Source organism: Poecilia reticulata, linkage group LG22, assembly GCF_000633615.1.
Source record: "Poecilia reticulata strain Guanapo linkage group LG22, Guppy_female_1.0+MT, whole genome shotgun sequence".
Classification (NCBI taxonomy): Eukaryota; Metazoa; Chordata; class Actinopteri; order Cyprinodontiformes; family Poeciliidae; genus Poecilia; species Poecilia reticulata.
The window spans coordinates 13,226,143-13,246,302 of NC_024352.1; the positions used below are offsets into that span (position 1 = coordinate 13,226,143).

At 38.6% G+C, this 20,160-nt stretch overlaps 1 protein-coding gene across 1 annotated transcript in view; it reads left to right on the forward strand.

Moving 5' to 3' along the window:
* prkd3 (protein kinase D3) overlaps nucleotides 1-20,160 on the forward strand; it is a 50,223-nt gene that overhangs the window by 19,187 nt on the left and 10,876 nt on the right. Inside the window, exons 3-10 of the mRNA XM_008399553.2 lie at nucleotides 4,922-5,060; nucleotides 11,929-12,060; nucleotides 12,375-12,532; nucleotides 15,442-15,637; nucleotides 15,717-15,794; nucleotides 16,048-16,231; nucleotides 17,802-17,925; nucleotides 18,098-18,175. Coding sequence (XP_008397775.1) covers nucleotides 4,922-5,060; nucleotides 11,929-12,060; nucleotides 12,375-12,532; nucleotides 15,442-15,637; nucleotides 15,717-15,794; nucleotides 16,048-16,231; nucleotides 17,802-17,925; nucleotides 18,098-18,175 — 1,089 coding nt within the window. The remainder of the gene's footprint in view (nucleotides 1-4,921; nucleotides 5,061-11,928; nucleotides 12,061-12,374; nucleotides 12,533-15,441; nucleotides 15,638-15,716; nucleotides 15,795-16,047; nucleotides 16,232-17,801; nucleotides 17,926-18,097; nucleotides 18,176-20,160) is intronic.

The window sequence follows — 20,160 nt, forward strand, 5'->3', positions numbered from 1 at the left end:
GGTGTGTATCAGCCTAAGATCCAGCAGCATACGCTCTCTTTACTGTGATCTCACACTACTCTTTACGCCATTTGACTTATGAAATCCGTTTTACTGTGCCTTGCAAAACCTTTTTACATTTAGCAGTATAACCACAAACTTGAGTGCCTTTTATTAGTTGTGAAGTACTGGGACATGAAGCAAGTGGTGTGCATGTGTGTTAAATATAAGCAAAACTGTTTGTGCACCATCCTCAGCATGTCAGATTCTGCTGATCAACATTTACAAAACAGTCAAACATCGAAGGATGATGTGAAGTCTCAGTTCTGTGTAAACTTTTGGACTGAACAGCTGTTGATCTGTCTATGCTTTGCACTAGGTCACATTCTTTCTGCAACATCATCTTACAGTTGACAGCAAATACAAGTAGTACTATCTTCCAAGGTATAATGTTGGAAGGACACCCCATTTCTTGTTGGGACCTTTCAACTGATCGCAAGGTGAAATAAACATGTGCAGTTTTTCAGGATGATTTGCAATCATCTTTAAAAACAATGTTCTAGAACATAAAACATTCATAAAACATTAAACATCTCCACGGCCTTGTCCCTGACCTGATTGGTGTGTTCCTTGATTTCCATAACCTGTTAGTTCATTGATGTTCTGAACTTCTGAAGCAAACCACAGAGGCCTTCACAGATCTACGGTATTTACACTAAAATTATTGTATTACATACAGGTAGATGCTGTTTATTACTTAGGGGACTTCAAGAAATTGGTTGTTGTGGATTTAATTTAGGGGTAGCAGAGTAATAGGACCTTCCTGCAAATGCAAAATTTGAAGTTTGTGGTTGTAACTTAAAAAAGGTGAAGGATTTCAAAAGGTGTGAGTAGTTTCGCAAAGCATGGCATATGAACCAATTATTTAATTTTTGTACATGGGTGAATTCAGATGTGATTTTATTGTCTTTCATGGTTGAAACAGTTGAATAACATGTCAGTCATGTTTCCTTGTCACCTTTACTCACTTCTTTTCTCGTTGTCCTTCGCTTCTTTTAGTCACAACAGGATTAAGCACATCAATGGTGGATTAGTTCGTTTAACAAAACCATACAACTCTGCACTCATCTTTCCAGCCTGACTTGAGGACCTCACACACAGCCCCCCTGTCTTTGGTGTGCGTGTGTGGTCGTGGGTGCTTGGCTGAATGAATCTTCGTTTGAAGATGATAAAAAGCTTTGCTAGCCTTCAGAGATCCATCCAGTCATATGTGTAGAGACTGTTATGTGAGATTTAACTTGCGTGAAGGCTGTAAAACGGCGGTAAGCGCTTTATTTTCACAGACCAGAAAGAAAACATTGTGTCAAAGTCTGCCTTAGAAATACATTCACCCTATCTTTTTCTGATCAACACACTTCTTTTAGCTAAAGTGAACTGGTTAAAATAGCGTCCTAAACCTGCCAATCTATTGTTCTTGTACCTCATTCTTCCTCTTGCTTTTGCGGGTGTGGAAAGTTGTGTCCTCTGCCCTTGTAGCACTACATGCTTGCCTGCAGATGCTCCTGCTACAGAGCTCTGCACAGTGGAAAGTGCTGCTCGATATGCCAATAGGAGGGGGGTCAATCTGGAAAGACTCTAATTTTTAAGTGTGCATCTGAGAGCCAGCTTGTCCGGATGGAGGAGGAAAACCCCACAGCAAAACTGCAGCCAGCTCAGGAAGGATGCTCCCCGTTTTTCTTCCACATACGGGGCGGTGACGGTTCATGCCACATGGTGTTAATCACCTGAAAGCGTGACAGGGTTTAGGAAGTAGATGTGTCAGAATGAGGGGGTGAGCTGGAAACATTCCATTAAGCCGACACGTGCCTCTTGCAACATACAGTGTCGAGCCGAGCTGCATCTTTGTAGCTATGAAAATCATTCATTTAGTTTTAGCCACCATGATGACTTACATTTGCTTTTACTACATTTGAGTGAAATTATGCAATCTTACAGTAGTGGCCAAAAGTTTTTAGGATGACAGAAGTCTTGTTTCTTGCATGCATTACTGCCTCAAATGTCATGGTGGTAAGTTGGATAAGCCATTAAAAAGATTGATCAGACTAGATGAAATGAACTGGAAAGTCAATGAAAGTTCATAAAACTAACTTAAGTAAGGAAAAAACTCATCTGGACTGTTTAAATTCAGCCAGGCAATGACATAATTTCAGTGGAGAGTGTTAAGGCCTGGCAGCAGATCTCACTCCGTGATTTAATTATGAGTTGAATTGTTTTAAAATGGAGTGGTGCTTGGTTTTACCCAGGACTAAGCGGACCTTATGGCTGGCTTGGGAGGGCAGTGGAGTCCACTTGAGTTTGATCTGGATGAAGTAACTAAGGAGAAGCAAGTCAAGGGTTTTCCACTTTCAGTTTTGTTTCTTTTTATTTGATAAATCATTGTTGATACCATCTCTTGGTTTTATTGTTGTACCATCCCTTTTAGAGTGATGAATTGAAGGTATTTAAAACAAAATAGCATTTGCATACAGTCCTTTTAAATAGCTGTATCAACACACTTCCTAAGTACATTACTATATGTGGGGATTCACTGCCAATTGGGGTGTAAAGAGGTGAATAACAAAAATGACTGTTTTTTGGAGTTTTGTCTTTGTTTACAAGTCACCTGCAGTCTGTGATTCTCCAGCGGTCAGACGACCTTGGTATTGGTCTTTCTTGGCACTTCCAAAGACCCCAGGTGTCTTTTGTGTCCTGTGCCCAGACACTGTCAACCTCTGCTGCTCCCAGGCCACGTGGATATTGTTCTGTCCTGCCCATTGTGCATGACCCAGGTTCAAGGGGAAACAGCTGGCGTATCCCTCAGTACGAGCCATCTTGGCATCAACACTAGGCTGATGTCATGGTCCGAGCCCCCCCCAGTTCCCACTTTGTTACAAAACCATGAAAACTGGATTCAAAAATCTCAGTATTGTTGATCGACATTTTCCGTTCAGTCAGGTGTGCAAAATGTGTTGTTGGTCACAGGAGATGAGAAGAACTTCCTCCTGAAATTACTTTGATATTAAAAAGATAATAATTTTACTGAAAATAAGTGCAAGGTACTGCTTTAAAATTTATCTAATTAATAAATAGAGTTAATCCAGGTGAAATTTAGTCTCTTTGTAAATGTCACAAATGTTCTTAAAATTTATGAATAATCAGCATCATGAAGACCAAGGAAGAAATCAGACAGCTCAGGGATAAAGTTGTGCTGAGATTTAAAAGTATTTTGCCTCTATATGACTGTAACAGACGTGGCAACACTAGTTGTTTAATGCAGCATAAAAGGTTTTAGAAGGAACATTAAGAAAGTTGCTTAGACGTCAGCTTGAGGCAACTCTTTAATAGTCAGCATAGTGACCCAGAGTAACTCTGGAGGAGCTGCATAGAGTCACGGCTCAGAGGAGAGGCTCTCTCAACAGGACATGCATTCCACAAATCAGAACTTTATAAATGGTGGGGAGAAAGAATCCTTATGACTTTTATTCAATGACAGTCATAAGAAGTGCTGTTTCCCACAAGCTACTCAGAGAACACAACTAACATGTGGGGGAATCTGGGAATCGTGAGAATTATACCATGAGACACGACTGTGGTAGATTTATGCCTTAGCTGTGCTTTTCTTCAGCAGTGACAGGAAAGCTGATGAGAGTAGATGTGACGATGGATGGAGCTTCATACAGCGCAATCCTGGAAGAAAACTTGCTAAATGCTACAAAGACCAGGCACTAGAATAAAGGTTGACCTACTAGAAAGGGCATTGAACCTAAACACAAAACCGGAGTTGGACAATGGAATAGTTCAAATCAAAGCATATTCTTGTGGTATATTGGCCTAGTCAAAGTTAAGGCCTAAGTTCAGTTAAGAATTTTGGAGAGAATTCCAATTCAGAGGAGCTTTCCATCCAATGTGTTTGAGCTTTTGCTGCCATAGCTGCAGCAAAAGGCGATTATACAACAGATAAGCGTTAACTTTAATGTTCATGGCACACTTTTCAAATTTGATTTTGTAAAACAAAAAACAACAGCATAAAAACTAAATATAACATATAATTTCGTTTGCACTTTTTTCTTATGTGTCACTTAAAACTCAAATATGAAGTTTCTGGATATAACACTACAAAATGTGAAAAGATTTAACTGACATGGATGCTTTTGCATTGTGCTGTATATTCGGATATACAATAGGGATGCCAACATTACTCACTAGGAGGTTATGATGTGCCGTAAAGGCAGGAAGTGACTCCGCATTGAGAGGAGTTGCACTTCCTGTGCTCTGACTCTCCTCTTCAACACTCAGGATTTCTTCTTTGGTCTGTTTTGGTCCTGATCTTACGTCTTGTAGCAACTCCTTTTTACGATTACTTGGTTTCATGTTAGCTTTGGTCAGAACTAGTAGTAAAGATGTCTGCTAGTTGAAGGTTACAGCAGTATGGTTGCCTTGTTGATTTTTCTTTGGCAAATTAAGTTAAAGAACTGCACATAGAAAAATTTAATATCCAGGTTTTATGACCTGATTTCTATCCTGAAAATGGGATCCCTTTGAGTTACATTTCCTCATACCTCGTAGTGTAAATTCCTCTGAAATGAGGGAAGGAGGCCTGAGAAGGGGCACATTTCCTGAGTCATCGGGTTCAGAATACTCCTATACGTCTACAAATGGTGATGTAAGACTCTGGAAATGGCATAATATGATTATTTTTCACAGTAGGGTAATTTTGAGAGTTTCACTGCAGCACAAGGTTATGCGAACGAATCAGAAACCCCAAACAGATCTGCATCATTTAATGTTTTTTGCAGAAAGTCTAACATTAAAAAGTTTTAATGCTACTTGCACATAAAAGTAAATGTTACGGATATCTTTCTCTTGCATCATTTACTTATCTTCTGTCTGTGTATTTCTTCAGTTCCCAGAGTGTGGTTTCTTCGGCATGTATGACAAGATCTTGCTGTTCCGCCATGACTTAAATGATGAAAACATCCTGCAGAGGCTGACCTCAGTAGAAGACATCCATGAAGGGGACCTCATCGAGGTGGTGCTGTCTGGTATGTATGCATGCAAACAATTTATGAGGACGTGAAAATTTAGTTATATTCTCTTCTTATTAGCACCTCATCGTTTTTACACGTTTTGCTATTCCTTGATAGAGTATTCATGGCCATTGAAGTGTATTTTTCCCATTTTGTCACGCTACAACCACAAACTTGTTTTACTTAGGCAGTACATAATTATGAAATGAAAGAAAAAGCATACTTCTTTTTTTTTTTTTTGCACTTGAAAAATCTGAAATATGTAGTGTATTGTTGTACCCCTACATAAAATGCACTTCAAACAACAGGCTTTCAGAAGTCACCAAACTACAAGAGCCCACTTACATGCAATATAATGTTGGTATTAATGCATCTGCTATAGTAAAGCCTCAGAGGTTTGTTAGAGAACAATAATGAACAAAAAGCATCATGAAGACCATGGATCATAGCAGAAATAGTGAAAAATGTGTGGCACAATTTGAACTTTTCTATCTACTTAGTCTGAATGATCTTTAGGTATTTTGCAAAGGCTAGAACTGTAGGTCTCCACATGTGCAAAAGACTTGATTTCATTTACTGTTGCAAATTTGGAAAAGTGTGTTATTTTCCTTCACAGCTAAGTACGAAAGGTCAATAAAATACACTGAAGCTTGTGGGTGTAAAGTCAAAACATGTGGAAGGTGTGAATATTTTACAGCGATTACCTTAGCTGCGTTAGGTAAAGTTGAGAAAAGCCCAGATGAAGGACGAACCTACAAATGTAAAGAGACACAGAATTGATGACATCAGTCAAAGCTTCAGTCTGACAGTTTGTGCTCCAGTTTATGTACATTTATAATACTTGAAAACAGGCAAAGTTTTGGTTCAGTCTATTCTTCTCCAAACAAACTTGACGTCATGCTTCTACAGACTTTCAATTCAGGAGGAGAGCCAACACAAAATTCACAGAGATGTTTAATCCAACTGTTTTAAAATCCAAACAGTTACTGGAATTGAATAGACTTGAAGGAGCTTCAATTCTCTGCCATAAATGCTCACAGCCCTTCCAGAAAACACAATTTATTTTAAGGTCAACATCAAGAGCTGAGTTCAACACTTTCCCATACTTATTAAAACTACACTGCTTTTATAAAAGAACTTAACACGAGCTATGAAAGCTTCCTGTAATCACTGTAGCCAATGCATGTGTGTCTGTCTTCTTGTGCTCACCTTTGTAGCTGCTTCATAGGTGTGAACCTTTTTTCTTTCTCATTTCCTGGAATGAATGAATCAACTTCCTTTGCGAGTGCCGAGACTTAAAAAAGTGCCTCAGAATATCCATTCTGCTTTAATCTGTTCTGCAGCTCCATCTGTCTCTACTGGGAAGCACCTGATACCACCTGTGCTGCATATCCCACTGCCTCTCCTGGGCTGAGGGGTTTGTTTGCAGGGATTTAGGCAGCGGATGACTGTATAGGTTTAGAATCCCAGGATTCCTCAGGCATCAGGACTAAGGAATGTAGACTTAAGACTGGAGAACTTCCTCTTTTTCTTTCTCTTTGTCTGTGTTTGTCTTTTTGTTTCAGTCTGTAGCTGACTGCCTGCTTTCATTCCCTCTCATCTAATCTACCCTCCTTAAACTCATCTGCAGGTGTAAACTCTGAAAGTTGAGCTCAGTGATTCCTGAGCTGCCTGATTAAAACTCCTGTGGAAGATCGGACTTTTGCTACTTCACCAAAATCATATTTTTTCAAACATTTAATGCAGTTCGTGACACTGAAACAAAAGAAAGCTCCGAGTTCCCAGGCCGTTTATTTGATATAGAAAAAATCTGAACTTTCTCTGCCCCACAATTTGTCTCCTGTCATCTTCCGTTCATTTTCCCTCTACTGGTATGTTGTTGGAGTCTGTGGCTGTGGGAGAGGGACGATCTGAATATCTTCCTCTCTGCAGGAGAGAGGCAGAGGTTGCTTTTTCTTGGCCGGCAGCTCAAAGAGAAAAGCGCTTGTTTTTCCTGCAGTAAGTGATTGTAGTAGACCCTTGGAGTGTAAACAGGCTCTGATGTGCAGGGCGGCCCCTGGACACAGCGGACACTGTGCAGAGCCCTTTTGGCCCTTGAGGTTTTGGCCTGGCTGTTTGTCCCTTTGTTCTGTTTTTTTAGCTTCTTTTAAAGCTACCAGCTGAACTTTTCTGTTAAATCAAACCAAAGCACTTTAGATGTAGTTTATCACCAATAGAATAACTATTCTTTGTGAGTTTTTTTTTTGTTGATATTTTGTTGTGAATTGTTATTTTGTTATTCCAAAAAAAATAGCTCATGTAAGTTCTGCTCAAGATTACTCGTTTACTAGAACTGTGCTTCTGTCGGAGAACCAAATTATTGTTACAGGAAATCTGTTTATCGGCCGTCATCTTTGGCCATGCTTACTAGCCTGCGCATTCATGGCAGCTTCTGTTGTGGAGATTGCAGCTTTAAGAGAGTTTAGCCAATAAATATTTTTCATCGTTTATGGTCTGTGATGCAGACCGAAGCAAACACAACTGCAGTAGATTGTTCATCAGTGACTGCAATAAAAATGCAGTGGCTACTGTTCCTATGACATTATTAAAGATCCGTGGATTATCAATAATTTCTAAGTTATTTTTATTTTAATTCGGTTTCAGAGTTTAATTGCTATGCTATAGTCCTAGATTACAGTTCATGTTTTCCTTATTCTGACGTTTGGGAGTGGGGATCTGTTCCAGTTAATTGAAAATAGGTTCTACATTAATATTCTCATTCAGTTTGGAGTCTTTTTGATTTTTAATGTATATCTGCTAACAAAAAATGTGACTAATGCTGTGTTAAGCTCATTGAATGGTTTCTATTTGTAAAAAAAAAAAAAAAAATCTGTATGATTTTCTAGTGTTAGACAAGCACTTAACTTGTAGCAAGTTGATTTCTGGAAAAACAAACAAATATTAAGTCAAAATATATTATATTTTTTAAATTTTATTTACTTGTGTTCTGTGTGGCGTAACCTGTGTATGAGAACCACAGCATGGTTTTCAGTTAAAGTTGTCCATTTTAAAACACAAAGAAGAAACTTGTGCAGAGATTAGCTATACCTTAAGCCTCTATTCAGTTTGTCACACTACAGCCACAGTCTTCAATGTATTTCATTGTGATTTTATATTACAGACCAACAAGAAGTACTGCATGTTTGTAAAGTAGGCAGGAAATAGACAGTTTTCAAAGGTTTTTGCAAATAAAAATCTGAAGTGGTGTGCCTTTGTAATCAGCCCTGTTATCAACTCTGATAATCCTAACAAAATGCTATGCAACCAACTGCCTTCAAAGTCAACTAAGTAGTGAATAGTTTCCACCTGGTTGTAGTTTAGCCTCCGTTGTTCTGTGAAGGCCACATAGGTTTGTTAGAAATCTTTAGTGAACAAACAGCATCATGGAGAGCAATACCTGCTTTCAGAAGATCCTGAAAGCAGGTATTAGCATAAAAAACTATATTTTTAGCTGAACTTTGAACATCTCACTTAGCAGTGTTCAATCCATTATGTGAAAAAGGAAAAGTAAGGTGAAACTGATAGACTGGACAAGGAGAACATTAATCAGCAGCCATGTGACCTTAGTTAACTCTGGAGGAGCTGCAAAGATCTACAGCTCAAATGGGAGAATCTCTTGAAACAACTATTTCTTGTCCCACATGTCTGATTTATATGAAGGATTAACAATAAAAAAATAGTCTCTAGATTATTTGCAAACCAGGTAAAGATGTACCCCAAAATACTGGTTTTACATATTATTGACTCAGCAGAGGTGAACATGAATGCAAGCCACACTTTTCTGGTTTTTGTTTGGGAAATATTTTTGAAAAAAGTGTGCAGTTTCCCTTGTCCTTCACAATTATGCATTACTTGGAGATTGTAGACCGTGACATAAAACTCAAATAAATGGCGTTTTGTGGTGGTGTCGGAGCAAGGTAAATGAAAGCTTTAAAAGTACTTTAGCTGTTAACACCTTAAAATGTATGCAATTTGACCTGGAAGTATGTAATGTAACACATGCAGGATGTAAAAATATTGAGGGATTTCATTGAGTCCCACTGAGGTCAGTGGAGTTATTCTCTGGCTTAAACACATAAAATATTGATTCCATATCAGTGTTGAAATCTGACAAAAGTCCAGATTGTCAACTTGCTGGTTAACTTAATTCTGGTGTTTCTTGTGATGTCATCAACCCAAACACACACAAAGCGCAATTAACTGTTATTATCACAGGTGGTATATTATATTCCATCCATGGATCCATGTGCGCCTCTCGCCCAGTTAACATTCCACGCGAGAGGCAGGGTCACCTGGACTGGTCGCTAGTGTGTTGCAGGGCAACACAGAGACACACAGGACAAACAACCATGCACACACACACTCACACCTAGGGACAATTTGGGGAGGCCAATTAACCTGACAGTCATGTTTTTGAACTGTGGGAGGAAACCAGAGTACCCGGAGAAAACCCACGCAGGCACAGKGAGAACATTCAAACTCCATGCAGAAAGACCAGGGCCAGGAATCGAACCCAGAACCTTCCTGCTGCAAGACAACAGCTCTACCAACTGCGCCAAAGTTTTTTTTTTTTTTTACTGCTCATAGCAAATAGACACCACATTCATCTCTTGTGAGAAATACCCTAAAAGCAGCAGTCATGTTTATGTTTTGTGGTTTTTGTTGCTAATTAACAGGAAGCGTTGGACAACTCGGTGACTGCAAAGAAATGCCCTGTTGTGAATGCTGCTATTTTCTCCTGTTGACATGTGACCTGCTGGAGTTTTATTTCTTTTGTGCTTTGTATGTATTTCATAATGTGATTTGAAATCTTGACGTTAAAATATAAAGAACTAAACAAAGTTTGTATTTTAATGTGTTCAACATATCATCATAGAAACTAATTTGAAGAAGGAGTTTTTCATCCAGAAAGAGATGTGGGACTACAACACGCGGTGGGACGTCGCTTTTGTCACCACACCAACTTTCACTACTTAACCTCAGTGTAAAGACCACCTGCCTCTTGTTGGATGCTGTAGCTGCTTAAATGATTTTTATGGGAACAGCACTGAGAGAAAACAGAAGTGTCAGACAAGCACAGAAAAATGGGTTCTGAACTTCTCCTTTTCAAATGTTTGATTATCCAGCCCCATATTTGATCAAGGCTCATTCCCAGCAATGAACAAAGTGTTTACTTTGAAAATAATGAAAGATTCGGGAAAAGAAAAGACGAAAGGGAAACATATTTGAAACTATGCTGGATTTGATTTTATCCTCTCAGATAGACTGATAAGGATGATTTGTTGATGCTGCAGATGTGATGCCCTCTACTGCAGCATTGATGGTATAGCAGCAACGGTTGCAGAACATCCTCCTGCTTAATCTGTAGAGACATGCTGTGCTCTTTCCTTCACAAGTTGATCCAGCTTTCTGAAGTTTTATTTCAGTTTCTCTTTAATGTTTTTGCCTAATGCAGCACAGGACTCTTCTTCAGCTGAAAGCTGTTTGAATATAGTTTTAGGTGGGATAAGGAAACTGAATTTAACTCTGTATCTCTTCTTCAGAGAAGACATTTGGAAAGTGCTAGATAATGGATGTTATTGTCATATGAAGTTATATGCATGGTAAAGCAGACTGAACGATGCTAAGCTTTAAAAATGTCTTTGATTCTACTTCTTTGGTTTAAGTCCTTTTGAGTTTTCAACAATGATGTTATGCATGTTTCTAATAGCAATTACATTTAAACAAGATTGCAAACCATAAGTTTCAATCAGTCAGTCGATGAAGTTTGTTTGTATAGCACATTTCAGCAACAAGGCAGTTCGAAGTGCTTTACATCATAAAAACACAAACATACAAACTCACAGAACACCATCAACCATTTCAGGGTAGATCAAAAACTAAAACCACTAATCATTTCACCCCTACTCTGAATAATGCGTCACTTACCCAATTATCTGGACAGGGCTTTACAGAACAGTGATATTTAGGCTGATAGTACATTACCCTGTTTTGCTATTTGGGAGACTTTGAAAGACATTGTGGTGCACTCGATTTCATTTAGAATTTTCAGAGTAAAATAGGGATGGGTACCAGTGCACACCACATTTTTCAGATTTCTTTTGCAACTTATGTCCTGTTTTGTTAGTGGTCGTAGGATGACAAAGTGTGAGCCAGGTGTGAGGCAAACTGTGTGAAAACCTTTGCTTGTTACTGTGGAAAGTGTCTGCTAGGTCTCTGATGGTATATTTAATTTAATTTGAAGTGAAAATAGCATATGCTGACTTTGGGCTGAAAAACAAATACAAAAAGTTCAATTTCTTTAGCAGAATATAAATCATTAGACAAAATGGAGCCTTATTACCTGAAGTTTTTTTTTGAAGTGCAGTACATCATGATGGCAGAGTTAAAGACAGACTTTTATTTCCCTCTAGTTTTATATAGAGTTCCTGCAGAAAGGTTTTAGCTTCCAGTTGAGAGAGAAGAATAAAAAAGCCAGAATTATTCTACACTTTGAAATCTAACCATGCTTATTTCTTAGTCTAAAGTGCCCAGATAATAACAGCTTTTCTAACCAGAAAAAGCCCTAGTAAAATACAAAGATTGTTTTATTTAAAGTATATTATTTTTTTCGAAAGCATCCCTTTTGAAACCAGTATTCCTTACAGTGTCACATCAATGCATTTTATTTAGTTATGAGTAATGGTGTTCTGTTACAAACCACTGATCTGCTTTGCCCTGTTTTTGATTCCTTTTCATCTGTCCTCATTACCCATTTTCTGCCATTTTCTTTGCCGTTATCTACATTTGTTCTACTTTTTTTTATTTGATACCACATCATTTACATTCTTCTCTTTGTCTCCAGCTCAAGCCACAGTTGAGGACTTCCAGATCCGACCTCATGCCCTCTACGTGCACTCCTACAAGGCCCCCACCTTCTGCGACTACTGTGGGGAGATGCTGTGGGGTCTCGTCCGCCAGGGGCTCAAATGTGAAGGTTGGAAGCACACACGCAAATCTGGAGGAATTTGTTAAGACTTGATTTTGTAAAAATCTTTTTTATTTATTTATTTATTTTTGGTAACTTAGTCAAGTTCAACCCAGTTAGGGTTAACAGTTTTGTCATTTTTTAATTCAGACTTTAATTAAATCCTTTACTTTTGGTCACATTAAATTTATAATTGCAATGTTATTTTATCATTATTTACATTTTTTTTAGTTTATTTGTCGTCAGTTTTCAAACTTTTGGTTTTTATCATGTAGGTTTTTTTAAGCTTTAAACTGGGTTTTGTTTTCTGTTCTTTTTTCCAGGATGTGGGCTGAACTATCACAAGCGTTGTGCCTTCAAGATCCCCAATAACTGTACCGGCGTGAGGAAAAGACGGTTGTCCAATGTTTCACTGCCAGGACCATCCCTATCCGTTCCGAGAGCACTACCTGCTGAAAATACAGTGGTTGTTCCTGATGAGGTGAGCTCTGATTGAAGGAAATCATTCTAGCTTTAAATTATTAAATTACTCCTTTGTTACTCGGAGTGAGGTGTTTTTTTTTATTTTTTTTATAGCTTGACAGAAACGGAAAAGCCAGATGAGTTTTCAATTGTGGTAAATGTTTACAAACTTCAGATTTGGCCCCTTTGCAAGGCCACTTTGTAGAATCCCACTGATGCAGAAAATTAAATTTAGCTGCACTGACTCAGTGTGAAGCTTCTCAGTGAGGTCTTATGAAACAAATTTCACTTAAAGCCACAGAGGAATCTTTCCTACTGTGCATCCACGCCAAAGGTCATAAGGAAATGTAATTATGGTAATGATATTAAAAGTCTATTGAAGTCCAGGATTTTGCAACTACTAATGTTTCGGTAAAGAAATGGAATGTGTGTCCCTCCCTTTTCTGCCAGGAGTTTCCAGACTGTTTGATTTATGCAAATAAAATGGGAACTCTTATGCTCTTATGTGGTAAAACACGGCAAAGTTAATAAGCTTTTTGTGGGCTTGGAAAGTCATTCAAATACTCTGAGATCTTTTCTTTTCACTTTTTAGAGACTTATTTAAAAGTCAAAAAGACTGCACTAAACTTATTAGTGTTTTGTCAAAACTAGCTAGTCAAAACTAGCTTTAAATTCAGTTCAGACAAGCAAATATGAATTCATTTTAACAAATTTACCCCCTAAGCTAGGGGGTCTGCAACCTGCAGCTCCAGAACCACAGTAGCTCCAAATACCTTTGGCTAAAAAAATTATAAAGAAACCTCTAGTGTAACGGTTCTCAACGTGGGCGGTACCGCCCCCCAGGGGGCGTTCAGAGGACGGCAGGGGGCGCTGGCGGACATTTTTACAAAAGGGGGGGGCTCGGATGCCTTTGGGGGGCGTTTGGTCGAAGGTAAACTTTACACCTTAAATGCACAACAATACCAGTTTAGACTTTGAACAACTTGGTAAAACTGTATTGTGTAACATTAAATCATGCTTGGCTGCAACGGTATTGATGGCAGCTCTTCTTCTATTCAGTGTTTGTAGCTTCATGGCGCAGTTCCGCTCCACATCAGTTCAGCGTTACAACGGCTGATAACGCTGCTGTGATTCACTTTGTCTGGTATTTATGTAGGCTGCATATGTTTTGGCAGTTCTGTGATCATGTCAAAGCAGCAATTTATATTAAAAAGTGTTTTATTTTCGTTTGAAAGCTGCCCGCTTCCATGGAAGGACAACAGAAAATCGCTCTTATAAACATGTAATTACTAAAATCACGATACCCTCACTTTGTATCCCTCTGAAAAATGAACCCATTTAAATAAAGAAATCCCTCCATGGGTGATACCTCGATAGAGAGCGTTCATTTTGTAGCGTTAACACCGGTGCTGTAAGTGGTCGGGTATGAAACGGGGTGATAGAACAACACAGCACTTTAAAATTTCAATAATCAGAATGCAGAAATTGTTTCCGTTGTTTTAAAAGGTTCATGTCAGTCTGCCTTTTCCCCATGGATACGCTTCCCGACTGCCCTGCACCTTAGGGAGTTAAAAAAACAAACAAACAAAAAAAAAAAACAAAACCGCGCACATTGCGCAAAACTCTGAAACAGGAGAAGTGGGACATAAAACGGAGTGACGAACTAGATGTGAATTATGGCATAAAAACAGAGAATCCGACGCTGAACAGTGAAAAATCAACACATGATGTGAAACACATGACGATTAGGAGGCGCAGCAGGTGATGAATGAATATTACTGATGGTCAATAAACGATAAAATAAATCTAGCAACAGGAAAGAAACTAAACCAGTAAACCAGGACATAGCAATAAACCAAGAGAGGATAATACTAATCAAATGAAACTAAATGGAAATGAATGAAGAACAAAATGCAAGAATAAACTAAGAAATTAAAGTAAATACGGAGGAAGACCTTTCGAGCAATAATTAATACAGAGGACTGTATGGCAAGAATAAACAAACACTATTTCCAGATAAAAGGTAAAATATTGTTGAAATGTCATGGGCAGGGGCGCAACTACACATTATTCAGGTGGATGCAAAAACATAAATCGACGCCCCCCACGAAGGAGCGTAGAAACATACGTTCGCCTCCCTCCCAGCCCCCCTCCACCAGACGGCGATACGTTTAGGGCAAAACTCGCTACATTTACCCCGTTATGTGCGCGAGGTGAAGGAGCGTAAGGGGCGTGAAGTGTACTGGAAAACATAATCGGTGCGCCGATTCAAAACATCTACAATAATGATAGTAACATTAATAATAAAATAATTGTCAGTGCAAAGTAGCCTACAAATTATTTGGTGGGGGGCGGTGAGGGACCTGGATTAGGGCTAGGGGGGCGCTTGCCCGAAAAAGGTTGAGAAACACTGCTTTAGTGTTTTTAAATATAATTATAAGAACAAATGTGATACTACTGAAGTACTTCTCATTCACTCCTTTTGTTTTGTCTAAAATTAAGTTTAGGAATGAGTCATGACATATTTTACAAATCAACATGTTGGTTAGCATCTTTTTCACTCTCTCCTGTTGAGTTTGCTCACAAAAAAGTATTTTATAAAGACTGAATTCCCAAAAGCCTGCTCTTATTCACAAGCTTTGACAGTTTTTTAGTCAGAAAACATAATTGAATAACTGAATGACAATTGTCCGTTTAGGCTACGAATGTAATTCTGGTTGCTTTTAAACTTCTTATTACCATCCATTCAACATAGACATGAGTTGTCATCAGTGTGCTGCTTTTCCAGCCAAGCTGTAATAGTGATTAACTGCAAGATACTAAAAGTTGAAGTTATCACGCTTTGTTCCTGTCACTGGTTTTAACTCCTTATAATGTCTCCCATCCCCTCCCAAGCATTTGACTGTTTCTCCGTTCATCCAACTTCAGCAACAGCGGTCGCATCAGGAAGCGGGGAAGCGCATCCTGTCCTGGAGCGGCAGGCCTATCTGGATGGATAAGATGGAGAAGACGCGGGTGAAGGTGCCGCACACCTTCGCCATCCACACTTACACTCGGCCAACCATCTGCCAGTACTGCAAACGGCTACTCAAGGGTCTCTTTCGCCAGGGAATGCAGTGTAAAGGTAACACTGTGTATGAACATGCTGAGCTTGAAATGATCAGAAAAAATGCAAACACCTCATTATAATTATTACATTCCAGACTGCAGATTTAACTGCCATAAGCGGTGTGCATCAAAGGTACCAAGAGACTGTTTAGGGGAAGTGGACTTCAATGGTGGTAAGCAGTACCTTAAGCTTTTGATTTTTCACTTCTCTTACTTGTTTGTATACTTGGGTGATAGGCAATACACTGTTAAATAATTGATGTCTACTTGGTTATTTCTTCAATCATATTATACTATGAGTGACAAGAGCGGTGGAGTCGTTAAAATAAATCTGTTTTTCTGGATGTTTTTCTCATATTATTGAAGGTCTGCACAATTCTACTCTGTATTATTCATTATATAAAACACCTGCATTTAAATATTTAGAGCCAGCCAGCCCCGGGCCCGATTCTGATACCACCATGGATATGATGGAGGTGGATAGTGGTGATATGGACGGTGGACGAAGTCTGGACGACCCAGATGAACCATCCACTCCAGACGGGATGTTCAGCATGGACTCTCCCTTCACTGACAGAGAGAAGGATGAAGAGCCTATCAAGACTATAAGGTGGGATAAAAATACAATCACTTTGACAGATGGCTTTCCTCAGGTTGACGACATAAACATCTCTGTAGGTGGCAGTGTTTACTTTGTTGTATCACTGCACTCTGGTTAGTTCTTATGCTTTATTTTTGATGGGTTTGAGAAAACATGACAGAGACCTATTGAAACCAGAGACGTTAATTGTATACCTCATCTTGGTCTAGCTGTTTCAGATTGTATGCTTTACAAAAGTATTCATTCATTTTAAACTTTTTTGCATTTTGTGACGTTTGCCCTTATGAGCTTCAGTGTTTTGTATTGGGATTTTATGTCACAGTGGAAAAAATAATGTTTTTTTTAACAAATAAAAATCTGGAAACCTTGGCCTTCAGTTATGTTCTCTTCCCTTCTGTCAATGTCTGAGTTTGAATCAGATCTTTAAGTCTTTTGGAGTATATTTTGAACAGCACTTTTAGGGACAGAATAGCTCAACCTCAGACAGATTGAATGCAAAGATTCAGAGCACATGTGTGTTCAAGTCCTGCAGCAGATCTTCAGCAGTATTCAGGTTGGGACTTTATCTAGGCCAGGGGTGGGCAAACCTGGTCCTCGAGGGCCAGTGTCCTGCAACTCTTAGATGTCTCCAACAGCTGAATCACCTAAGTGCAGTCAAGTTCTACAGAGTCCTGCTAATGGCCTAATTATTTTACTCAGGTGTGTTGAAGTAGAGACACACCTAAAAGTTGCAGGAGACCAGCCCTCGAGACCTGGAGTTGCCCACCCCTGATCTAGGCCATTCTAACACAACGATACCTTTGTTTTAAACCACTTTGTTGTATGTTTAGGGTCTGTTGTCTTGCTAAAAATAAAAGCACTCCCACAGCATGATGCAGCCACTGTCTGTTTTAATGTTGTGTGCAGTGTTGTTTATCTCTCATATATAGTGTTTTGTTTGTTGTTATATTTTCTCTCATATGACCAGAGCACCTTTTTGCACACTGGTCTCCTGTTTCCACTTTATAAACGGCAACTAATAGTTGCCGTGTGAACAGATGAACATCTTGGCTGTTTCTCTGATTAATGGTTAGTTTTTTATAACCAAACTCTGCCTTAGACTTCTCCAGAACTTCACCCTGATCTGTCTGCTGTGCTCCTCCTTCTCAATGATTCTGTTTACTTGTGATCTCCAACACACTTCTTGGACGTTCATGGAACAGCTGGATTTATTCTAAAATTAAATTAGACACAGATGGACTCTATTTATTAATTAGGTGGCTTGTGAATGATGCCCGTTTTGGGTTATCAGTGTAAAGGGATGCTAAATGCAATTCTTCAGACTTGTTTTTTGTGGAAATGTTTAAAAGCCACGTATCCTTGTCCTCTCAAAATTATGCGCTACCTTGTGTAGATCTGTTGCAGAATTAAAAAACAAATATACTTAAGTTTGTTTTTGTAACATGTCGAACAGTATAGTAGTTGAAGTGTGAGAAAGCTTTGGTGAAACAAATTGCTTTTATGACCATTTTAAAGTGTGTATACTTAAAGTATTTAAATAAACTTGAGATGTATAAGAATTATGGTTTTGTTTGTGTAGTCCTTCAACCAGCAGCAACATCCCACTCATGCGGGTGGTCCAGTCTATAAAGCACACCAAGAGACGGAGCTCCACTGTGGTGAAGGAGGGCTGGATGGTTCACTATACAAGCAGGGACAACCTGGTAAGACTAGCATCATTGAAACAAAGTAGTCAACTCCATCTGTTATCTCCTCCATGCTGCATAAAAGTTTCCAAAGCTGCTTAATTTACCTCTGAAATAATAATCACACATTTTTGTAATATTGTTAAAATGTGTATCTTCAGCGCCTTGTTTTTCTGCTCTTCTTTTACAGCGGAAGAGACATTACTGGAGACTGGACAGCAAGAGTTTGAGTCTTTTCCAGAATGACACCGGAGCTAAGTTTTATAAAGTAAGCTCCAAAGCATGTCTTCTTACTGGAAAAACACACAACTTGTTCTTCACTTAAAACATCCGGCAAAATTATTGTTCTCTGAAAATATTTCTGCTTGATTTGGTGAACTACATGTATAAATGCCTTCTGGGTTGAAATAAAGCACAATTTAAGTATGACACATTATATTATCATATTCATAGTAGTGAGGTATGTAAATCATAGCCAGTGGGAGTGGTGTGACTCAGCTTTAGAGGTGTTTTGTTGCAACTGTTTAAAAGCTGTAGGGCCTGTGCATCCCACTGAAATTTCCCCTAACCACCCCTTCTGTTCTTTGCCTGTTTAAGGGTCACACATTCAACAGTTGTCATTTGTTAGCTGTTGTTTCTCACTTAGCAGGTGGGAGTTTTTAGGACATTTTAAACTTTAGAGGATTTGGACTTTGCAGACTTTGCGATTTCCCCATTTTGCATTTCCAAACTGACTTTAAAGAGAGTGCTGACTTTGAGTGAGTGACTGTAATTTGATGTGCAGAGATTGTGTGACACTTCCCTCTCAGTGGCAAGCGCAGTAGTTAGTCATTACTCGGCCACAGGGGCTTAATAATGCAGTAATTACACACCAAACACTGAGGGAAGGGAACTGCAGCCTAGACGGTAAAGACTTCCCCATGTGTCTTTGTGTTTGCTAAGAGATGTGTGCCTCTGAGACACAGACGCCCCTTTGAGTTGTGGTCAGAGGTATGTTGCAGTAGGATGCCGCGTAGGGTGCACAGTTTCCAGTTTGAATGTGTGTCAAGCAGGTGGTTCCATACGTTGCTGTTATGCAGAGCTCCGTTTTTCACTTGCTTAGCTTACTGTTTGAAAAAGAAGAAATAAAAACAAGGAGAAAAAAATCCCTCTCCCTTCTTTCCTCATTATTCTGTCACACCCTTCATCTTCTGCCACTAAAGCCCCAGAGAGGAAACCTCAGCGGGGACAGACTCCTCAGGGTGTGTTTACTGCCGACTTTATGTGGTTCTTTATTATCAACTTGGCATCCAACTACATTTGAAATCCTCAGCAGGCAAATTGAAGGGTTGCAGCAAATCTCTCTTTTTTTTTCTCCCTACAAATGTTGGTCTTTGTTCTACATCAGCAGATTGTTCCGTTCAGTCTAGTTTTATTCTACTCATTTTTCTACTCATTTTATTTCACTATAGATTTATCAATATTTTATCCACAATTTCATATAAAATATGCATGGCTATTTTATGTATATAAACTTCTGTACAGAAACTCAAATATTGAAGCATTAACAATATAATTTTTACAGTTGTCTGAAACTGAAATTTCAACTTCATTGAAATCTGAAGTTGAAAGAAATTCTTTGCAATTTAAAAATATCTATTTCTTGAATTTTACTATTTCAGCAACCACAGTTTATATATATATATAAACTTACTATGAATAAGTTTTAAGAAACTTATTCATAGTATTACAAACATTAAGAATACATGTATTGCAGCAATCATTTATCTGATTCTGACTGGAAACATCATCCCAATTAACTTTAGCTAATTCGGCCTAAAATTTGGGTACATCCTGTCTTGGAATTTGTATTACAGTCTGTTTCTGTGTATCATAGCGACTGACAAAACGATTTTGAGATAATTTTCTTGCAATGAGAGTAATATTGTGGTCAGATAAGCCGCACACCAAGTTATAGGATTTTATGATTCGACCAGGTTTATTTGAAAAAAATGTAATCTATTAAAGTTTGACTGTTTTTAAGTGATACGAGAGGGACTATTGATTAACTGGTGAAAATCTAATTTTGCTGTCAGTTCTCCAAGTGGTTTTTTAAAATTTTTTGTCCATCCAGTTTATATAAAAATCCCCCAAAATGATTACTTCACTGTTGTTTCTAAATCCTGTTAACAATTCCTTTAAGTTATGATAAAAAGTTGTGCTGCAACTTGATGGTGGATTGTACACCACCACAATATGAAAATTCATACAAGG